Source organism: Cervus canadensis, chromosome 2 (assembly GCF_019320065.1).
Source record: "Cervus canadensis isolate Bull #8, Minnesota chromosome 2, ASM1932006v1, whole genome shotgun sequence".
In the NCBI taxonomy this organism is placed as follows: Eukaryota; Metazoa; Chordata; class Mammalia; order Artiodactyla; family Cervidae; genus Cervus; species Cervus canadensis.
Genome location: NC_057387.1, coordinates 13,156,034 through 13,176,492, shown reverse-complemented (window position 1 = coordinate 13,176,492; position 20,459 = coordinate 13,156,034). Strand labels below are relative to the sequence as shown.

Sequence of the window (20,459 nt, the reverse complement as noted above, 5' to 3'; positions counted from 1 at the left end):
CCGCATGCCGGATCTGTCCCTGCAGAGCGCAGGCTGTCTAGTTGCAGCACATGGGCTTAGTTACTCCACTGCGTGTGGGATCTTTGTTCCTGGACCAGGGACTGAACCTGCATCTCCTGCATTGCAAGGCAGATTCTTAAACCCTGGACCACCAGGGAGGTCCCAAACATTTCATTCTTTTATGCTAATCTGTCTCCACTCCATTCTCTTCCCTTCCCAGCCAGTTGCATTTTTACTGAAGTTCTGTCTGAGTCTGGGGGAGAGGAGAAAATCAAGGGTGTTTCTGGACCCTTTTAGTCACTGCATTCATCCTTCTGCTTCTGTGGCATGTGTCTGTCACTCTTTCTTGCCCCGTCAACCTGTTGTCTGTCTCTAGCTGTCTCTGAGAGAGGAGACACTTCCTCGCCCACCAAGCTTCTCTGTATAGTTGAGAAGTCCCTTCTGAAATCTAACTGCCATCCTTCTTGCTACCTTATTACATCCAGGTTTTTTTTTTTTAATTTTATTGGAGTCTAGTTATTTACAATATACATCCGTTTCTTTCCCAGGGTACAGAGGGCAGCCAAGTTTGTCTTCCAGTATCCTTACATCTTTCTCCCAAACATTCTTTTGGGTCAGTCACCAGCTACTCATCTTTGGAGGTAAAGCACAGACACTTTTTTCCTGAAGCCCTCTTTTCTTCAGCTCCCAATCCCTTCTTTATTTTTTCCCCAATCCCTTCTTTAAACCCCTTCCCATTCAGATGACCAGCACTTCCTGAGCATGCCCTGCTCCATCCTGTGGAGGTGAGGGGACGTGGGTAGTGGGGAGGGGGCTTGACTCCATTGCTGACCTCAGGGCCTGTGCATGCTCGGGGTTACCTGTGTGATCTGTGCGAGTGTGCAGGTCTCGGATCCAAGATTCCTGTGTGGAGTCTCTCCTCCCTTGTACTCGTTAGTAGCGTCTCTGAGACCAGCATCTCAGGGGAGGAGAGAACAACCTTCCCCCCTTTTCTTCCTAAGCTGTGATTCTTCCAGCAACCATTAGGGGTCACTGTTGCCTTAGTCACCAATGACAGGCAGGGCAGGGGTGTGGTGGGATGTGCGGTCCTTGCTGCCCATGTCAGGATAGTGCATGGTGAGTTGTGGTTGTTATAGAGAGACGGCCTTGCACAGACTCATACCCACTCCACTCATGCCTTAAGGAGCTGTGGTTTGCAGGACAGCTGCTGGAGTGAGCAAGCGCTTAGAAGTATAACTCTCCCTAGACCTGCTGTGTGTGTGGCAGCGTGTAGCATGGGAGCTCTGGCTGCAGGGGCCTGGATGCAGGAAACATTGGTGCAGGAAACACTGGTGCAGGATTCTAAAAAGCCTTGAGTCAGGCCCAGCCCCTTCTGCTAGCACTCCCTTCAGCAAGGTTTTAAGTCACTCATCTGCAACTCCTCCCAGAGATGCCCTGATGGCACTGGCGTAAGAGCCTGGAAACCAACTCCCAAGTGTTCCTTTAACATGCCTCCAGGGCATCTCTGCTCATGGGATGGCATAACAGTAGGGAGCCAGACACATAGACTCTGCTCTGACGTGTTCCCTGCCCTGGCAGGGGGGGCATCCAGCCTGGACTGGTAATGTCATCAAGACCCCTCCTCCCCCATCCCATGTTCTGCCCACCTCACGTCTGTCGTGGGAGACCCCAGGAAATGTCTATCCAGTGGAAACAGCGAGAGATGACCTAAAGATGAGGTGTGGGGGACGGGCTGGTGAGGCTGGGAGCCCAGATACAAAGGTTCCCCTGCCGGGCTCAACCACTTCTGGCCGCCTGAGCTGTAGATAATAGCAGGATTGTCCTGCTTCACTGCCATGGCAACCCCGGCTGCTCAGGTCCTCATGGAGGTGGTGTTTGACAGCAGTGTATTTATCCTGTATCACAGCCTCAGGGTCACCACCTCAAGTCCCCAAGGAGGGAGGGAGGAAGTTCATCCAGTGTTAAGACCATATAGATGGAGAGATAATGGGCTGCCCGGGACCAGGGTACAGACAGACCTCGGCCTTTATTGTGCCTTCTCCAGTCTTCCCATGAGAGGCAGGGGTGGGGGGCAGGAGTAAGGGCAGGGAGGAAGCAAGGCTCTTAAAGCCTTAATAATCCCAGGGTAGGAGGGGGATTGAGGGGAAGGGCCTGGGAGAAGGGGTGAGTCTGCACCGAGGGAAGGCCCTGGAGAAGAGGAAGGGGGAGCACCAAGCTTGGGGTCCCTGGGTGAGGCAAAGGGGAGGCCGGGGAGAGGGCAGGCCTTCAGGCCAGGCTGGGAACCCACTCAGCCAGGGCCCTGCGTTCTCCCCACACGCGCTATGGCATGGGGCAGGGGGAGGGGGTGAGACACAGTGGTACAAAGAGTGGTCATCTGGACGCTCAGCCCCAGCATCCCAAACACAGACAGAGAGGCTTCCAGGCCCGAGTCTGGCGGCTTGTCTGGTTTCTAGCATGTTGATGGCCCCAGAGGTCCACAGGAGCTCCAAAACCGACGGTGGGGTCCCCAGACCCTGCCTTCAGAGCAGGCCGGCCTCTCGTTCTAGTCTGAGCAGGCTCTCACTCAGAACGGCTTGTCCACCGTCTAATCTCTGCTCCTGCTGTGGCCTTGTTTACTCTCTCCTGAGAAAACCTTTCCTGCCGTGACTCAGCTGTGGTCTCCCTGTCACCCCCCACCCTGCCCTGCTCCTGCTCTGGGTCTCCTTCGGCTGTCTCAGCACGGGGCTGGGGTGTGAACATCTCAGCCTCTCATGGTTGCAAAGCTTAGGTCCCTTCCTCTCTCTGTCCATGGGAGGCCAATCAGCCAGGGAACGGGGTGCCCCTCAATGTCCTGGACCCCCATTCTGGGGGCTGAAGTCTGAGGAGGCCTCTTTTGGGGTTCGGGGGGAGTCAGGCTCTGCATCGGCGGGCGGCAGGGAGGCCCGGGCGCCCCGGCATTCTGGGCTGTGATAGAAGGAGAGGAGGCGGAAGGAGGGCCTCAGCTCCTCCTGTATGCTGTCCAGGATGTGGGTAAAGGTGGGACGCAGGCGCGGGTTCTGTTGCCAGCAGCGCCGCATCAGCTCCTGCCTGGTGGAGGCAGGGGGCCGTGTCAGAGGGGTGCACGCCTCCTGCCTCCTGCATTGAGAGGGTCAGTCAGTGTGGCGGAGGGGGTCGCGGAGGGGGTCGTGGGGGGCGTATGTCTGCTCAGGTCTGTGCTGTGTTTAGTTGCTCAGTCGTGTCCGACTCTTTGCGACCCCATGAACTGCAGCCCGCCAGGCTCCTCCGTCCATGGGATTCTCCAGGCAAGAATACTGGAGTGGGTTGCCATGCCCTCCTCCAGGGGATCTTCCCAATCCAGGGATCGAACCCAGGTCTCCTGCACTGCAGGCGGATTCTTTAACGACTGAGCCACCAGGGAAGCCTGCTCGGGTCACAGGGGAGTAAATGGGGGTTTCAGTGGGGATTTCAAGTTGGAGGGCTCAGAGCTGGGGACCAGAGACTCCCAGGGGTGGAGCAGATGCGGGCAGGGCAGGGTCCAGGCAGGGCCAGGCTGGGGTGACTCACAGCTGAACGGGACAGCTCTCCAGCTCTTCCAGGACTCCACCGTCCATGACAAACTTGAGCACCTGCTCATTGGATAGGCCCTGGTAGGGTTGTTCAGCCAGGGTCACGATCTCCCAGAGCACCACTCCGAAGGACCTGGGAGGACAGGGAGGAGGGCCTGAGCCCCGCATGCTTCATGCAGCTCAGCACACCCTCGGGAGTGCATCCCAGACCCTGCCTCCACACCCCTGAGCCCCCTGCTCCAGCCGGGCCCCACCAGACGTCAGAGTGGGTGGTGAAGATTCCATCTTTGAGGGACTCGGGGGCCATCCAGCGCACAGGCAGCAGCCCCTTCCCGCCCTTGCGGTAGTAGTCTGTCTCATACACATCTCGAGTCATCCCGAAGTCTGGAAAGTGAGGGTGGACGGGGTGTGGGGCGGCAGAGCCATTCACCAGCTCCTGCCCCAGGAGTACCTCTCCCAACCCCCGCCACCTCCGCAGTCTCCAAGAATCCTGGAATGTAAGGGCTCCAAGGACCTCAAAGACCATCCCATCCAAATCCTGCTGTCCTCAGACGGAGAGACTGAGATGCAGCTCAGGGGGCGATCAGGGACAGAGCTGTGGGACAGGCCTGGGTCTTCTCATGCTTTGCTTGGGGGAGTCTCTCTACCCAGGCTGCCCCCACCTGCCTGGCCCCCTCTGTACCCCCAATCTTGACGGTGAAGTCCTGGGACACCATGCAGTTCCGGGCTGCCAAGTCTCGATGCACAAACTTGTTGGCAGCAAGGTAGGCCATGCCATCCGCGATCTCACCAGCCATCTGGATCATATCTCCCAGTGCTGGCCGTGGGAGCCCAGGGTTGTTCTAGAACCAAGAGATGGGCTGGTGAAGCAGGAACTTGAAACTGTACTCCTGCACAAGAATTATGCCTTCAACTCCCCAAGTCCTTTCTAATTCCTCACCCAGCCCCTCACCCAGAACCTTCCTGGTCCCCACCTCTGCCTCGGGCCGCAGAGATCGAAGATGGCTCTTGAGGTCCCCTCGGGTCATTAACTCCATGATGACCAGAGTTGGCTGGCCCTGAGACACCACACCCAGGAGACGAACCTGGCATGGAGAAAGAGCCTGGTTGCAGGTCTACCCAGCTCCCTTTGACCCACCCAAGCCAAAACCTTGTTATGCTGTGATCACAACCTGACTCAGACACCAACCCTCCTAACCCTAGCCATGACCATAACCCTCATCTTGACCTAACAATGACCTTGACCCTAACCCATGATCTTTTTAAAAATAAAATATATTTATTTGGTTGCCACTGGATCTTAGTTGTGGCACATGGGATTTTTTTTAAGTTGATGGCATACAGGATCTTTAGTTGTGGCATCTGGGATCTAGTTACCTGACTAGGGCTCAAACCTGGGCCCCCTGCATTGAGAGCGTGGAATCTCAGCCACTGGACCACTAGGGAATTCTCCCTAATCCATGACCTTAATTGTATCTATCATCTCAGTCTTCATGATTGGCTCAATTCTGACCTTGATTTCAGTCATCCTCCTAATAATGCTCTGAACACTCAGTATTGACCAACCATGACTGATCTCAGCCCTAGCCATGATCCTATTATAGCCCTACCATGACTTTTACTCCAGTCAGGATCCTAACCACAGTCCCAGTCGTGGACGTGATGGTCTCTGGTCTTTTCCCTCTAACCATATGACCTTCATCCTAATTTTGACCCTGACATTGGACTTGGCCTTTCCTTACCACATGGTGACACTTGAATGCCTTCATGACAGAGGCTTCCTTGAGGAACTCAATGCGTTCTCGTGGGCTGGCCAGCTCATTCACGGTCTTCAGGGCCACCGGCGTGGGGTCCTCTCCAACCTCAAGTCCTTGTGCCAGCCCCTCGTATACCATCCCGAAAGAGCCCTGGCCCAGTTCTCGGATTATGGAAATCTGCTCCCGAGGCACCTCCCACTCATCAGGGATATACACTGAGAGGAAGTGGGGAGTCACAAGCAAGGATACTGCTCTCTGCCACACCCCCACCCACCCTCTTCTCTTCTGAAGGGCTCAGGTTCCAAGGCGGCCTTCTCCGAGGTGGCCTGGAAGTCTGTCTCTTCTCCCCTCCGGTCTCCCTTTCCCACACCACCTGTCCAGTCACCCTCAGACCTACTGTGAGAGGCGCTGAAGTATTCTGGATTCACAGAGGCATACAGGGTGCTGTTTCTGCAATGGGAGGTGAGGGGGGTCAGCCTGGAAGGGTCCTCGGGAAGGAAGGAGCCATGTCAGAGGACAAGGAAGAGGGATATTCCAAGGAGGAAGGAAGTTACTGATCCTATCTTAACTCTGGTCAGGGTGACCCCTGGGGAGCCCCAAGGACTTCCCAAGCTAGTCTTGGTCCTAGTCCTGGGATCTGGGGTCTGACAGGCTGGGAATAGGGAGGACAAGAGTAGCAAAGCTCTGGCTTCCTCAGCTAGTCCTCAAAACCAGCTAATCAAAGTCCTGTCCTCAGTTCCCCCTCATATTCAGCTCCAGGAGGATCTGACATCAAGGAGCCCAGGACACATCCTGAGATTTCCTGCTTCTTTCTCTGCTATGATTGGACCAGTTTCATTAGCTCTCAGGCTGAGAGTGTGGTGACCAACAGTCCCAGGATACCCAGACTGAGGGGTTTCCCAGAATTTGGGACTGTTACTACTAAAATCAGGAAAGTCCCGGGCAAATGTGGACAAGTTGGTCACCCTAATTAAAAAGTATGTCTCTTTCCTCCAGGTATGTCAATGCCCTCAGGGGAAGAGTTACTGTTTCTAAGGAAGTCCTTTTTGCTGTCTCATCTACTACCATCTGATGGCACTGATGTTATGATGAGGGCTCAAAGAAGAAGGGGGTTGGGAATCAGTGGGACTTGTCATCACCTCTTCTTGCTGTAGAAGAAACCAAGAGCAGCAAGAATGATGAGCAGCATGAGCCCCACAGGGGTGACGGTGAGAAGGACGTGCAGCCCCCCGGAGTCTTCCTCCTCTGGTGGCCAGGAGACATCAGAGGGTCAAAGACGGAGAAGTCAGAAACAAAGAAAAAAACAGTAATAATTGTAAAAAGATGGTGAAGTCAAGGACACAGTGGGAGATGAGGATGCGGGGCGGATGGGGTGGGAGGTGGGGAGGCCTGTGGTTTCCACAATGGGAGATGTGGGTGGGGGCCCAGGTGGGGCTGTTTGGGAATACAGGTCTGAGACAGAGGCCTGCATACCCGGGCCAGGGATGTAGAAAGCGACGCTGTCTGTCCAGGAGCCGTTGCCAGCCAGTGAGGTTGCCCGAACTCTGGCAGAGTAGTTTCCAGGAGGCAGCAGGGCCAGGTGGACACCCCCAAATTTGGCATATCGCAGGCGGGACACACACAGCACTGTGGCCTCCTGAGGGCAGCACAGAATAGCTGGCTGGGAAGAGGATGGAGGGACAGACTGGGGCTAGGTTAGGGTGTCTCCTGGGGTGCCTACCTCTCCCAGGCGGCGGTACTTGATTTCGTACTTGAGAATGAGTCCGTTGGGGTCCGGTGGCTCCAGCCAGCGGAGGAGAACACTGCTCTTGCTGGCTGCCTCCCAGGCCACTTTTCCTGGGATACCATCAGCCTCTCCTGCAGGAGAGGCCATCAGGCAACCCGACTACAATTATTTCTTCTCACCTTCGTGTTCAAACGCAAGGGGGCTAAACTGGGAGGTTCCAGGAAACTCTGGGATTATGGGGACTGGCAGGAGTGAGCGGGGAGATGCCCTGAGGTTGGAGGGGGCAGGGAGGTGGGAGGCTGGCAAACTGGCTAGTTAGAGCCCTGATTAGATAGGGTCCTGGGGGTCGGCGTGTGGGCGGGGTAGAGCTGGGGGAGGGTCACCTACTGTGGGGCATGGTGCGTGCAAAGACGAAGGTGGCCGCGCTGCAGCCCACGGTGTGTGCCGCGTGGTTGCAGGCATGGATGTCGATCCGGTACTCTGTGAAGTGGCGCAGGCCACTCAGCACCGCTCGCTCCCGGGGCACTTTGTCCTCTTGGATCTTGAAATCCGAGCTGTTTCCCCCAAGCCGGAGGGCCTCGGCTGCCCGGCGGCTCCTCCCTGAGTCCCTAGAGAGGGCGCAAGTCAGAGCCATGGCCCCGCCTCGGGAGCCGCGCTTCTCGGCCCCTGCTCCGCCCCCGCTCACCTTTGAGGGCTCTTATTGATGGATGTCACCTTCCAAGGGGATCTGGGAAGACCAGAGAGGGCCCTGTCAGGCTTGCCTGGAACGCGCCTCAGTGCCCTCTGCAGGGGCGCACCGCCTTCAAGCCCACCCACCACCTCAGGCCCCGCCCACAACCCACCCACCCCTCCCCTCGCCTCACAAGCCCCGCCCATCAGCCCCCTGGACTCCCGCCCGCCTTTCTCGCGCCGAGACTCACTTGGGAATGGTGATGGCGTTGTGTAGAAAGTTTTCAAACTTCTTCTGGAAAGATGCCTCCTGTGCCTCCAGCGGTGGTAGGACCTGCCCAGGAGGTGGGTGCTGGCAAGGGCAGCAGCCAGGCTCCCTGTCGGCCTCGAGTTCCCCGTCCTCTCGGTCGAAGCGGGGGTCGTTGTTGCTGGTGGGCAGCCGCAAGCCTGGAGGGGCGGCGGGGAAGGAAGTAGTTAGATCGGCAGCGCCCGCAGCCCGACACCCCAACCCCTCCGGCCCGCGCCTCCTCCCTGCGCACCGCGGTGGCAGTAGTCATTGAGGTAGAGGTCGCTGTCCTCTGCCAGACGTTGCCACAGCACCAGGTAGTAGGTGATGTTTCCGTTGCGCTGGATCGGTGGCTTCCAGCGCACCAGCAGGTGGGAGGAGGAATTGGACGTGGAGATGACGTCCTGGGGCACTGTGGGCGCTGAGGGTGGGAGGAGGGTACAACTGAGGGACTGCAGATCCCCCTTTTAAACACTGTCTGGTAATGGGCCCTTCTCTCTGGGGTCCGGCCGCCCAGCCTCTGCAGGCCGGGTGTTCAGTGACCCAGCTTCTCTATTTCTGGTGCCCATGGTCTTCCATTCTCACCAGGGTCCAGGCATCTAGCTCCCACCCCCCTCAAAGGCTTCAGCCTACCTGCAGGTAAGGTTCGGAGGTAGACGATGGGGCTTTGGGCTCCTTGGTGGGGGCTGTCCTCCGCTGTGGTCAGTGTGATGGCCCGTACAAACACAGCATACTGTGTCCAGGGCTTGAGCGGGGCCAGGGTCACCCCCGGCTCCTGGGTGCGGCTGAGGGGCAGCTCCACATCCAGTAGGTTCCAGCTCTGGGCCCCACAGGCATCTGGACCGATGTACTCTGTGGCATTCTGGAATGGGCTGAACAACCCATCCCTGGCGTTGAGGGGCAGCTCATTTAGCCCTGCCCCCTCTTCTCTGAATCACTCCAAGACTGTCACTGTCATTCTTCTCCCAGTGTGTGCAAGGGCATTCAGAAGCAGATGTGGATCTGCCCTTTGGGCCAGGTGCCCTGTTGGCATGACTCACTCACTGAGCAGATCTGCTCAGAGCTGAAATTGAGCCCTGATCCACAGTACATAGGGCTTCCCTGGTGGCTCAGACAATAAGAATCCTCCTGCAGTGTGGGAGACCTGGGTTCCATCCCTGGGTTCCATCCCTGGGTTGGGAAGATCCCTTGGAGAAAGGAATGGCTACCCTCTCTAGTATTCTTGCCTGGAGATTTTCATGGACAGGGAAACCTGGCAGGCTATAGTCCATGGGGTTGCAAAGAGTCAGACACAACTGAGCAACTAACACACACACACAGACACACACACACCCCACAGTATATATCTCTAAGGAAGCACAGCTATAGCCACACTGCAAGGCAGATGCCAGGGGAGTTTCCTGAAAAACCTCTAAGACTGTCTGCCCTTTGAGTCCAATGACGGCCATGTACAGTCATGCAGAATGTGAGCTGCACAAGCCAGAGGTTGGGGGGTGGGTTTACGTTGCGCTCCATGTTAGCACTCCTCAATATGTGGACCAGAAGATTCAGCATTACCTGGGAGCTTGTTAGAAATGCAGATTTACAGGCCCAAAGATTCTAATGGAATCAGAATCTTTGGGGGTGGGGCTCAGGAATCTGTTTTTAACAAACTGTCCAATTAGTCATACTAGAGTCCTTCATCTTCTACTGAGGCCTAGGAGAGCCTTGGCCCTGTGAGTAGATTTCTTTCCCCCACTCCCAGGCCAGGCCCTGTGTGCGTGTGTGTGTGTACTAAGTTGCTCAGCTATGTTCTGACTCTCTGTGACCCCATGGACTGTGGACTGTAGCCTGCTAGGCTCCTCTGTCCATGGACTTTTCCAGGCAAAAATATTGGAGTGGGTTGCTGTTTCTTACTCTGGGGGATCTTCCCGACCCAGGGATCAAACCTGTGTCTCCTGCTTGGCAGGCAGATTCTTTACCACTGTGCCACCTGGGTTCCCTTAGGCCCTGTGCTAGTGAGCAACTAAGATCTCTGCATTTTATTTTATTAAAAAAAAATTTTTTTTAGTTCTACCACTTTATTGCTACCAACCCATCTCCCTCCACCTTCGTGCACACATGCTCAGTCATGTAATCCCATGGACTTCAGCCTGCCAGGCTCCTCTGTCCATGGACTTTTCCAGGCAAGAATACCAGAGTTGGTTGCCATTTCCTTCTCCAGATCTCTGCATTTTAATTCACAGGAAATTATTCCAAACCAGGTAGCTCCCATCTTCCATCTACCATAAAGGGCGACAGTACTCTTCACTCCATCTCTCTTCTAAAGATTTCTATTTTTGATCCTAGCCATGCTTTTGGAGAAGTCCTTCCTGTGGTCTAACCACTATCCATCCTGCTATGGTCGGTACATTCTCTCCAAAGAAAAGAGCAGTTGGTTCTTGGTTGTCCCTGCTACCGCCCTTCCTCAGGCTTTAATGAAATGCTGGCAAAGATGTGGATAAAACTGGCCAAATTAGTGGGTACTTCCCAAACCGCTGCTGGGGCAGGAGCATGTGGTCAGTACAAAACATTAGCATAGTGAATTGAGCTTTAATTATCCAAGTCTTCCCAGCAGGGCGCCTCTCCTGGGCTTTCAGAAATCCTGACGATCCTCTCTTATAAAACTGGGGCACGGAGGAATGAAGAAGGTGAAGGGAGAGCCAGACCTGAGCCTTACAAGGGAGTGAGACTCGGGGTTCCTGGCTTTCTGGCTTTCCACAGCCCCGCAGGGCTCTGCCCTCACCTACGTACGGTCAACAGATTGGCCTGGTCAGGCTCTGACCCGCAACCCGCTCTGGCCCCGCCCCGCCCCGCCCCACCCCACCCAGTGACCCCGCCCCTCGCCGGCCCCACCCTCGCTGGCCCCACCCACTAACCTTGCCCCTCTCTGGCCCCGCCCCCGCCACTCACGACTCCTTGTAGTACACGATGAAGCTGAGTAGGTCTCGAGCCTCAAGCGGTTCGTAGCGCTCCCATCGCAGCAAGATGCGATGGGCCTCCGTCACGTTGGACACAAAGCGCAGAGTGCGAGTCTGGCCTGGGTGGGGAAAAGGCGAACACCTGCTTTTGACCATGTTGAGAGCACCTGCTTGAGCCGCCTACTCCCAAGCCCCCGCCCTGACCCCACAGCATCCTACCCCTGACGTGGCCTCCGAAGAGAACTTATCCCATCGTTCCCTTCAAGCCTCCCCTCCACCCGGGAGCGTGTCTGGTGTGTTTTAGTGTGTGTGTGTGTGTGTGTGTGTGTGTGTGTCTGAGTGTTCCTTGAGGTCCCCCCTCTCCCTGCCAAGGCGCCAGGGCTTGGGGTGTCGGGCCTTACAGGCAGCTCGGTCTCCGTTGGTGCGGGGGTTGATCTCAGCCTTGTTTTGCCGTCCCTTCGTGCCAGTCACCTCCTCCAAGCGGTAGATGTGCTCCAGGCAGAGGCGTGGGTTGAAGGCGAAGTATATCTTGCCCACAGGAATGGTGAGCCCTGCAGCCACCCAGGAACCCAGCTGCTGTAGGTTCTGGTTATCCAGCACGTACAAGGTGTAGTTCCTGGGGGAGGCCAGGGGACCTTGCTCTGCACGGCCGGTGAGGGCAAGGGACGAGGAAGGGTGTGTCTTACGAGCTCTTCCTGAAGGGGCTGCGCTGGGGGCACAGGGGAGAAGGGGCGCATAGCCGCCCACCCACACCGGTACCCGTGGGGCATTAGTACACACCCACTCTGTGCCACTGACCAGGAGTGTGACGTCCAGCAAGTCACCCACGTTCTGTGTCTTTCTCATCAGTGAAATGGGGTCAACAGTTTTTCCACCTTCTTCCTTCCTGCATCTCACATTAACTGAGCACCCGCTCTGTGCCAGGCTCTGTCCTGGCTTTGGGGACACAGGGCGGAGTGAGACTCAGCTTGGGGCTATGCCTTTCCAGCTGGAGTGGGGACACCCTGGGGGGTACGCGAAAAACCACTTGGCTGGATGATAATTTAAAACATTATTTTGAAAAATCCTGGCTACATTAAGGGTAAGCTTCGACTGGTAGAGGTAGGAATGGGTTTCAAACCCAGGCAGTTTGCTCTGCAGCTAAGAGGATCAGATGACAACAATTATAGGCAATCCATATAGGGTGATATGTAAATATAATTTTATGTAATTGTATATATTTTGTTTCAGGCTGTTTTAAGTGCTTTATACATAACAGCTTCAGTAATATTCTCAACAGCCCTAAGAAATAAGTAGTGTTATATTAACCCCATTTTATGGATGAGAAAGTTGAGGACCAGAGAAGTTAACCTAGTTAACATGGTTAGTAAGTAGCAGAGCTGGTTCCCACACACTTGACTACAGTTTTGGGAATGTTGGGGAGGAGATATGATAGAGGAAACTATTTCTGATCCCTTACCCATCCACCATGGTGTCCCCCCGGATAAGTTTGAGGTTCTTGAAAAAGCCTAGGGACACGAGGGCGAAGGAGTGCTTGATTTTGAGGAAGCCAGTGATGGTCTCTACCAGTCCCAGACTTCGCTGCAGCTCCGGCTCCAGGTTATCTGGGGATGGGGAAGACAGGACTGGAGCAGGGGCAAGGAAAGTGATTGGTCCATTGTGGGGGAGCTGACTGGGGGCCCAGGGAAGGGGGCCCTCAGGGCAGGGACCCAGGATGATGGAACGTGGTGCTTTAGCTGGGTCATTGTAAGGGGTGTGGCCAGGAGGAAGGGTGTGGCTTTGAGGAAGGCACTAACAGCCTTGACGAAGGTTGAGGATGAGGCTCCCTTCCACGTGGGTGCAGCCCACCAGATCCTGTGCTGCCTGGACAGAGTCGATGGTCTTGGTGCCCACTTTGCACTCTTTGGGGCACAGCCCCTCGCATTTGTGGCAGAATATGCTAGTAGGGGCAAGCAGAGGATGTGGCATGAGCCCTGGACCAGTGTGGGCCTCCTCACTGGTCCAGGGGTGCCCCCCACCCACCCAACACTCACCTGCTGTCATTACGGGTGAAGCCTGGAGGGCACTGGGCCAGACAACTACCCTGGTGGATGCCGAAGGTGGAGGCACGGCCAGGCACAGAGCGCAGGCTGGCACAGCGCTCCGCTGTGACACAGCGCCAGGACTCATGCTGGTAGGTGCCTGGCGGGCAGGCCCGGTGGCAGGCACCCCGGAAGTAGAGGTGGCGGCAGGCGACACAGGCACGGGGGTCTTCTGGCCGGCTGCAGCCTCCCAGGCATTCGGTGTGGCAGCACTCACCCCTGACTGTGCAGGCCAGCCCACGGGGACAGGGGCACACTGCGGGCAGAGTGCTGAGTTAGACCTTATCTGCACCTCCTTGGTCCTGCCCCACCCTCTCCCCAAGCGCTAACACTCTTGGTCTGCACCCAGATCTGTTCAATTCAGATGACACTGGTTGCCAACTCTTCCTCGGATGGGGACTCTTGAAGACGGACCATGGCCCCTCTCTGTGACTCCCCACCTCCCACAGTGCCTAGCCAGGGGTATTGGAACTCAGGACCAAGCAGTGACCTTGTCCATCAGGGCTCCTGCTCCCCAGCCTGCTGTCCTGTCTAGGCCTGGTGCCCAGATCATCGCTGGGCATGGGGCCAAGGTGAACCAGCCAGCTTCTCTTGAGGAGTGAGGACTAGGGCAAGGTGGACCTGGGAGTGTGTGGGAGAGGGGGCCATCCCTGGTCATTCGATCCAGGCCTCTGCCCATCCCTCCTCCCTCTTCAGTCTCTGTCCTGGGTGGAAGGTAGCCCCGAGCAGACGTGCAGGGGTTGGGGCTGGGTGCCAGGAGCCTGGCTCCTTTGCACAGTGGCAGCTGGATGTGTCTCTGGGAGCGATGCGTGTGGCAGGGGTCAGCCAGGGCGTGTTGACACTATACACGAGAGAGGACATGCAGCAGCTGTGTTTACAGCCAACAGGGAGACAGTGGGGGTGGGGGCACAGTGGATACAGCAGGGATCTGGTTACTCTTCTGCCCTGATGCTGAGGCACTGGGGTGAAGAGAGCTGACCTCCAGGGGCTGCATGGAAGGAACCCCAGCTTGGGGACCCCAGATCTGCTCCCAACCTCTCAAGTTTCCCTTTCCCTCCTCTATAACCTTCACCTCCTCCTCCAACCATCCCTGCCTTATTCCACCCTTCCTTTTCTCCACAGTTTCCTTCTGCTTCCCCTCCAGGCACCTTACCTCCTAAAAAAGATCCCACATCATGTATTTGTCCTCACTTGTCCTGTTCTTCATCTGTCACCTCCTCCTTCTTCTTCCACCCAGCTCCCAACCTCCCCATTTCAGTACTGCCAGCCTGGACTATGGCCATTTGTACCAGAAACAGAACTAGCTACCATGGTCCAGGCACTGTTGTAATGTTTTACAGAACAGTTCGTTCCTCATCACAATGCTACGATCATTTTACAAATGAGGAAATCGAGGCACAGAGAGGCGAAATGAACATAGCCAGTAAGTAGTAAAGCTGAGATTCAAACCCAGGACAGTCGGCTTTGCTCTTGACCTCTGCCTCATACTGCCTCTTGTGCAGCTGCCTTGCTGCAAGCTTCATGCTCCTCTTCTCCTCATATTCAACTTATACTTTCTTTTACTGTCTCCATGACTACCTGATACTGTCTTGTGCCTGCCCCTTGACTACCTGATGCTACGTCAGTTATTTAACTTTTCTGAACCTCAGTTTCCTCATCTGCAAAACTGGAACAAAGACAGTACCTCCCTCATAGGATGCATGAGAGTTAGTGTCAGCAAAGCACTGACACATACCATCTTATGGTTGCCCGGCGCCATCTGCCTCTGCCCTCCCTGTGCTCCCTGGCCCTATTCTGCGCCGGTGCCCACCTTTCTGGCAGTGACTTGAGGTCCAGCACCTGTAGTCGGCGTGCCCGCTGAAGGTGGTCCTGGCACAGGGCTCACCGGTGGCGCCCAGCAGGCCGGGGCACACATCGGCACACTCCTCGCCCAGCTTGTTGCCCACAATGTGGTTGGCACCAGGCGAAGGCTGCAGCAGACCCCAGTCAATGGTGGAGAGATGGCAGAGCTCCTGGTTCTTCTCCACACGCACAGCCCCACGCAGCACGGCCCCCAGCGCCGGCAGCCCCACGTCCCGCATGTGTGGCATCTCGAAGATGACCAGCGCGTAGCCCAGGAAGAGGCGGGCACCGCGGATGACTGCCAGGTTGGGGAAGAGGTCACGCAGGCTCTCCAGGCCATAGACCCGGAAGAGCAGCAGGTAGTCAGTGACCTGGGTGAGGCGTGGGAAGCTGAGGCCACGGAAGTCCTCGCCGGTGGCTGTGAACATGAGCAGGATCTGCAGGTGGCCCTCCACCACGCTGCAATTTTCTAGCCGCCGCAGCTCTGCCACCTCTGAGCGGATGTCCAGGCTGGGGCACACTGTGGGTACAAGTGGCAGGTAGCCATCAGTACAGCTTGGGCCAAGCACCCCATCCTGCCCTGGCAGCTGGGGAGGAGGGAACCACACTGGGAGGGGACATTAAGGCAGAGTCAGGCTCTGCTGTGGGTGTGGGGGGAACCTCCTCTCTGGGCCTCAGAGGCTTCATCTGCAGCTTAGAGGATCCCCACCAGAGGAGCTCACCTGGGCAAAAGTGAGCCCCCGACCTTCCCCCCCAAACTCACGTCCCCTTCTCAGTTGACTGCAACTTCCTTCCTGCAGTCAGACTCCAAAGTGAAAGCCTCCGTGATTCCTTTCCTTCTCTAACCCCCACACCCCATGAGCTCCACCTTTAAAATATGCCCAGAACCACCTTCACTGCTTTCACCATATCTTCTCCTGACTTTACAGTAATAGCTTCCTAAATGGTCTCCCCACTTCCGCCCTCTCCCCTCTCTCTTCTATCCTCCACTCCACAGCCAGAGTGGAAACACATCACACAAGTTGGAGCACAGTCCTCTACTGCTCACAACACCCCAGTGGCCTCCATCTCACGGGTGAAAAGCTGAAGTCCTTACCACAGCCTACAGGGCCTCTGCACTTCTCCCACTTTATCCCCTTTTTCTCTCTTCTTCAGAGACACCGGCTGTCTTGTGGTTTCTCAAACAAGCCTGCCAAGCTGCTCCCTTGGGGCCTTTGCACCTTCTGCTCCCTCTGGCTAGAACCCTCTTCCCTCTCAAAGGCTCTTCACCTCTTTGAAGTCTTTGCTCAGATGTCACTTTCTCAGTGAGGACTTCTCTGATCACCCTATTACCTCCTACTCCCTTTCCTACTTAGTTTTTCTTCAAATGCTTAGCACTGGCTAATATACAATTTACTTATTTATTTTGTTTATTGTAAGCTCTAGAAGGGCAGGGATCATCATGTAATTCATTGCTGTGTCCTTGGTGCCTGATATAGTGCTTGGTGCAAAATTGGTGCTCAGTAAATATTTGATGAAGGAATGAATGAATGAATTCTGTGACTGAGAAGCAATAGTCTGAGCTTCATACACTCCCCTTCTCTCCCAGGTCTAAGGAAGCTAGAACCTTGGTCCCAGCATCTGTTCACTCTCAAAGGAATATTCCATGGCTCCCCATTGCCAAAAGTTCAAGTTTAAATTCTTCAGCCTGACACTTCAGGAAGTTGATGATACCTTAGTTCCTTGGCCTGTTAACCCCTCAGTTCTTGTCCTGAGAGCCTCAGGTCAAGCCCCCCTTCCCTGGCCCCCGACCCTGAGTTAATCACTTCCCCTTCAGGCTCAGCCCTCACACCAGATCACCTGGGGTATGGCCGCAACACTGCTTTCTGTCTCTGTCACCACTTCCAAGGAGGGACTCTCCTGTGGTTGGGGCCCTTGTCAGTCACCATACTGCCCAGTTCAGGGCAGGAAGCACTGGGCACTCAGGGGTTGTGAGTTGAATCGATGGCATCTGGATCCCAAGTCTATTCCTCCCTCAGGGAACTGGGTGTGTTTGGATTTTTCAGGTCCCAGGGCCCTGGCCCCATTTTTCTTTCTTTCCCCAAGTCACCTAGGACAATTCCCCTAATAGGGTGGATACCTGGTTCCTGCACTCACTTCTCCCAAGGATACTTTCCATGGTCCTCACTCAGAAAATTCAGGTCTGAATCTTCTGGTTTGCTAGTCAAGTCCTGCTAACGTCTCCAGCGTCCGCTCCCTCCCCTCCTACCCAGCCCTCAAGCAACATGGCAGGCATCTTGGATACCCCGGTCCATCCCCTGATGTTTTAAAGGGGGTGGGCAGGCTGGGCTGGCTCCCTGGGGCTTACTTCATGCCTTCTGCCTGTTGTCATTAACGGACCCTGTGCTCAGCTCTACCCGGCAACTGTGTGTCTGAGCACTTGGAGGTACACATGCACACACACAAAGAGAGGGGATGAGAAAACACTTCTCGTCCCTCTAGGCAAAGGCCAATCAGGCTCTGCAGGCAGATGGGGGGTTCTTTCAGGAGCCCACATGCCACTTCCCATCATGCCCTGGCCTCTCTAGGGCTCCCCTGATGGGAGTCATTTCGAAAAATAAATCTAGCGACCTTCACAGGTTAACCCCTGCCTGCCTCTACTCCAGACATGGCCCTGTGCAGAGCTGCACTGGGAACCAGACATCTGGGTCCCCTGACCAAACACCTCCCTCCCCCACATCCCAGGGGCGTGCTCCTGGCTGGCATCTGCTATGCCCTGTGCTGGGGCAGCAGTGGAGGAGGGGAGGGGTGCAGGCGGGGGGGCTGGGCCTTGCAGGCAGTGCCTCTGGAACCAGCAGTCTTCTGGGGACTCCGTACCCCAACCCATTCACATCACCCCTCTGTCTCTACAGGAAGGGGAGACTGCTCTGCCCCTGGAAGCTCCCAGTCTGAGGGCATCACATGACCCCTGAGGCACAGAGCCCCGGATTCCTGAGCTCCGTCAGTCTGGGAGGGAACAGTGGGTTTGGGGAGAAGGTCATCTCTTACTCCTTCCGCCTCTGAATCTTCCACTCTCAGCATTTTTTCCTCTCCCTGCCAAGTCCCCAGCACCCCCACGAGAGCCACTTCGTCTACGTGGTCCCATCCCCCCAAACTACACAGTGTTTAATTTAGCCTGGGGACAATTTAAAGCAGCCCCCTAGCCCAATGGATGGGCCCTCAAAGTGGGGGACCCAGGACAGGACCCAGAGGCAGGAGTTCAGGCCATCAGTCTAGCTTGACCTTTCAGTTCTCTGAGCTTCAGTTTCCTGTCTGCACAGTGGCTTCAGTTACTTAATGGTGCCTAGTTCTCAGCTCCTTCCCATCCTGGCCCCCTTTCCCATTCAGTGGTTCTAGAAATGACCTCTTTCCCTGGTGGGAAGTCCTTCTGAGAGCTACCCCCTGTCTTCACGTCACAGTAGGGAAATAGATGCGTTCTGGGAGGAAATTCAGTGTTTGGCCTCCCAGTCTGCTGGGAGGGAGATGGAGCTCCAGGAGACGGGGCTGGGGACTCACCTTCTCTCGTGTCCAGGCCAAATCCCAAGGAGAGGAGGATTGCAAGCAGGCAAGCTACCCATGGCCACAGACTGGGCACTGCCATTGTCCTGGTCCTGTCTGGTGCCCAGTCCTGGCTCCCGTCCAGATGGCTCCAGGGAGAAGGGTCTGACGGGTCCTAAGGGACACAGAGATGCAGGCTTCAGAGGGAAGGGGAAGGGAAGGGAAGGGGCAGAACGACAAAGGATCCTGCATAGAGATGGCAGGAGACAGAAAAGAGGTAATGAGAGCCACAGAGACACAGACAGTGACAGGCCGCTGGAGCCAGAGACTCAGTGTGACCCCGGAGACAGAGAGATGGGGACGGAGATGCAGACAGCACCCGGGAGACTCAGGCTTCCAGGGGAAATAAGTCATACGGGGTGCTGAGCAAAAGACAGCGCCAGAGGCCTGGTCAACCCCGAGGGCGGGGGCAGAAGCCTGGGGAACAGGCCGAGGAGAGCAGTGGGGGTCCCGGGTTGCGCGGGACTCTCCGGGGAGAGTCTCCCCGGATCCCTCTGGGCGCGCTCGGATCCCCAGCGCCAGCTGGCCGCGCTGCCGCGGTATCTCCCAGGGCGGCACGCAGGGGCCGCGCCCAGTTCCCGCTTCCCCGCCCCAGACCCAACGGATTGGTTTACTGGGACCTCTCGGCTCTCTCGGCCTCTCCCGTCAAGCCAAAATATTTAGCCTGACAACTCAAGGGTGGACAGGTCTGTTGGGGAAATAAGGCCAAAATACCGGGGGATGGTAGGCCTAGAACAGAGCTCCCCCCAACCCCTCTGCAGCTGCCGTGGGTCCCTCTACCCCGGCCCCTGAGGACTTCTCCCAGGTGGGGCGCACGGCTAGCCCGAGCGGCAGGAAGCAGCCCCCACCCCCGGGAAACGGGTGGTTCTGAGTTCTGCCACCCGCTGCCTTGACACCTGCGGGGTAACTAACTGAGCTTGAAACCTGGCGGTTATACAACCCAACTCCGGAATAGCCAAGCCCCTCGCTTCTCAGAGGCCCTCGCAGCCTCCTTAGGAGGCTTTTGGCGCTAGGCTCTGTCCCAGTTAAGTCCCTTGGTTCCAACCAAAATCGTCGTGGAAAGGGCAATCACCCCGTGGGCTCCGCCTCTGTCTCGTCACCTTCCTGAATTCGGGCTGCTCGGTGGGTCGGCCTCTGTCTCTGTCATGGGGAATTGGGGGGAAGATATGTTCTGGGGCCCTGGTGGGGAAAACTCTCCCCTCGGAGGTCTTCCTTCGTGGGTTCCTTTAGAGTCCCTCCCCCAGGACCCCTCTTCCTTCCCCTTTCCCAGGCATGAGGCCCGCGGGGCGAAGGGGCTGGGACCCACCCTCTGGCTGGTGCTGGGGACCAGGGTGCACGGCCTCCCTGGACCGACGTGTCCCCAGCTCCGCCCGCGGGCGGCTCCCGAGTCCGAGGAGCTAAGAGAAGATCTATTAATTTCTCCGCGCAGAAATCGATGGTCTTGTCAGAGCGGCGATCGATGCCTGCCCAGCCCAGCTTGGCCCTACCCTGCCTGGGGGCCAGTGCTGGCTGGCCCGGGTCAGTGGCTGACGCTGGGTCGCCAGGCTCAGCCCAGTGGGGGGCTGCAGACCGCGCCCCCACCCACCCAACTCCGGCGGAGCTCACCCCTTGCGCGCGGGCTGCCAGCGCCACCCTGTGGTCTCTCCTGGAAATCGGCGTCTCCGTTCCCGAGTCTCCATTCTCCGGCTGTTTGGGGGCGACACCATCCCTTTCTGTCTCTTCTGTTTTTCTTTCTCCAGACCCTGCGTTTAGTTCCTTGGGAGCCCCTCCCCATTTCTTTCTAGGGTTTAAGAGTATTTCCCCTAATTTATCCCAAGTGACATGCACTTCCTCAGGTACGCGCACCATGCGTAGTGAGATCTGAGGCCGGGGGCTGGCTAGGATGACCTGGGCTACCGCCGTTTCCAAGCTCAGTCATCTCCCCTCCCCGCTAAATGCAGCGGCTTTAGGCTGGGAAAAATAATGTATCAACTTCCCAGTCTCCTCATTCCCAGCTGACACCTCTGAGGCTTTCTGAGGCTGCCCCTCCGCATCTACT

At 56.5% G+C, this 20,459-nt stretch overlaps 1 protein-coding gene across 4 annotated transcripts; it reads right to left on the bottom strand.

The window, feature by feature from the left end:
- Positions 1–514: 514 nt before the first annotated feature.
- INSRR (insulin receptor related receptor) lies at positions 515–20,429 on the bottom strand. Of its 4 annotated transcripts, none has more exons than XM_043453431.1 (23): positions 20,027–20,429; positions 18,380–18,536; positions 14,814–15,365; positions 12,956–13,259; positions 12,719–12,861; positions 12,382–12,526; positions 11,324–11,538; positions 10,915–11,041; positions 8,617–8,855; positions 8,237–8,404; positions 7,949–8,144; positions 7,714–7,755; positions 7,416–7,636; positions 7,023–7,159; positions 6,776–6,938; positions 6,442–6,547; positions 5,700–5,779; positions 5,288–5,517; positions 4,520–4,630; positions 4,228–4,387; positions 3,800–3,929; positions 3,544–3,678; positions 515–3,066 (listed from the first exon to the last, which is right to left on the bottom strand). In XM_043453431.1, exons 1-23 carry the CDS (start codon positions 20,267–20,269, stop codon positions 2,823–2,825), a joined length of 4,248 nt encoding a protein of 1,415 aa, XP_043309366.1. In that variant the 5' UTR covers positions 20,270–20,429; the 3' UTR covers positions 515–2,822. The 4 variants fall into 4 exon arrangements, with proteins under 4 accessions (XP_043309366.1, XP_043309376.1, XP_043309395.1 ...); XM_043453441.1 differs by having other exon boundaries at positions 5,700–5,752; XM_043453460.1 differs by lacking the exon at positions 20,027–20,429 and adding an exon at positions 18,778–18,984.
- Between the last annotated feature and the right edge of the window lie 30 nt (positions 20,430–20,459).

What these genes read in the sequence shown, in the direction of transcription:
- INSRR (XM_043453431.1), bottom strand. Translation starts at nt 20,269, where the DNA reads ATGGTGCGCGTACCTGAGGAAGTGCATGTCACTTGGGATAAATTAGGG. An exon ending in CCTCCGAACCTTACCTGCAG is followed by an intron (nt 8,405 to 8,616) that starts GTAGGCTGAAGC and finishes TCCCACCCTCAG; the next exon opens with CGCCCACAGTGCCCCAGGAC. An exon ending in ATCAATAAGAGCCCTCAAAG is followed by an intron (nt 7,637 to 7,713) that starts GTGAGCGGGGGC and finishes CGCCCTCTCTAG; the next exon opens with GGACTCAGGGAGGAGCCGCC.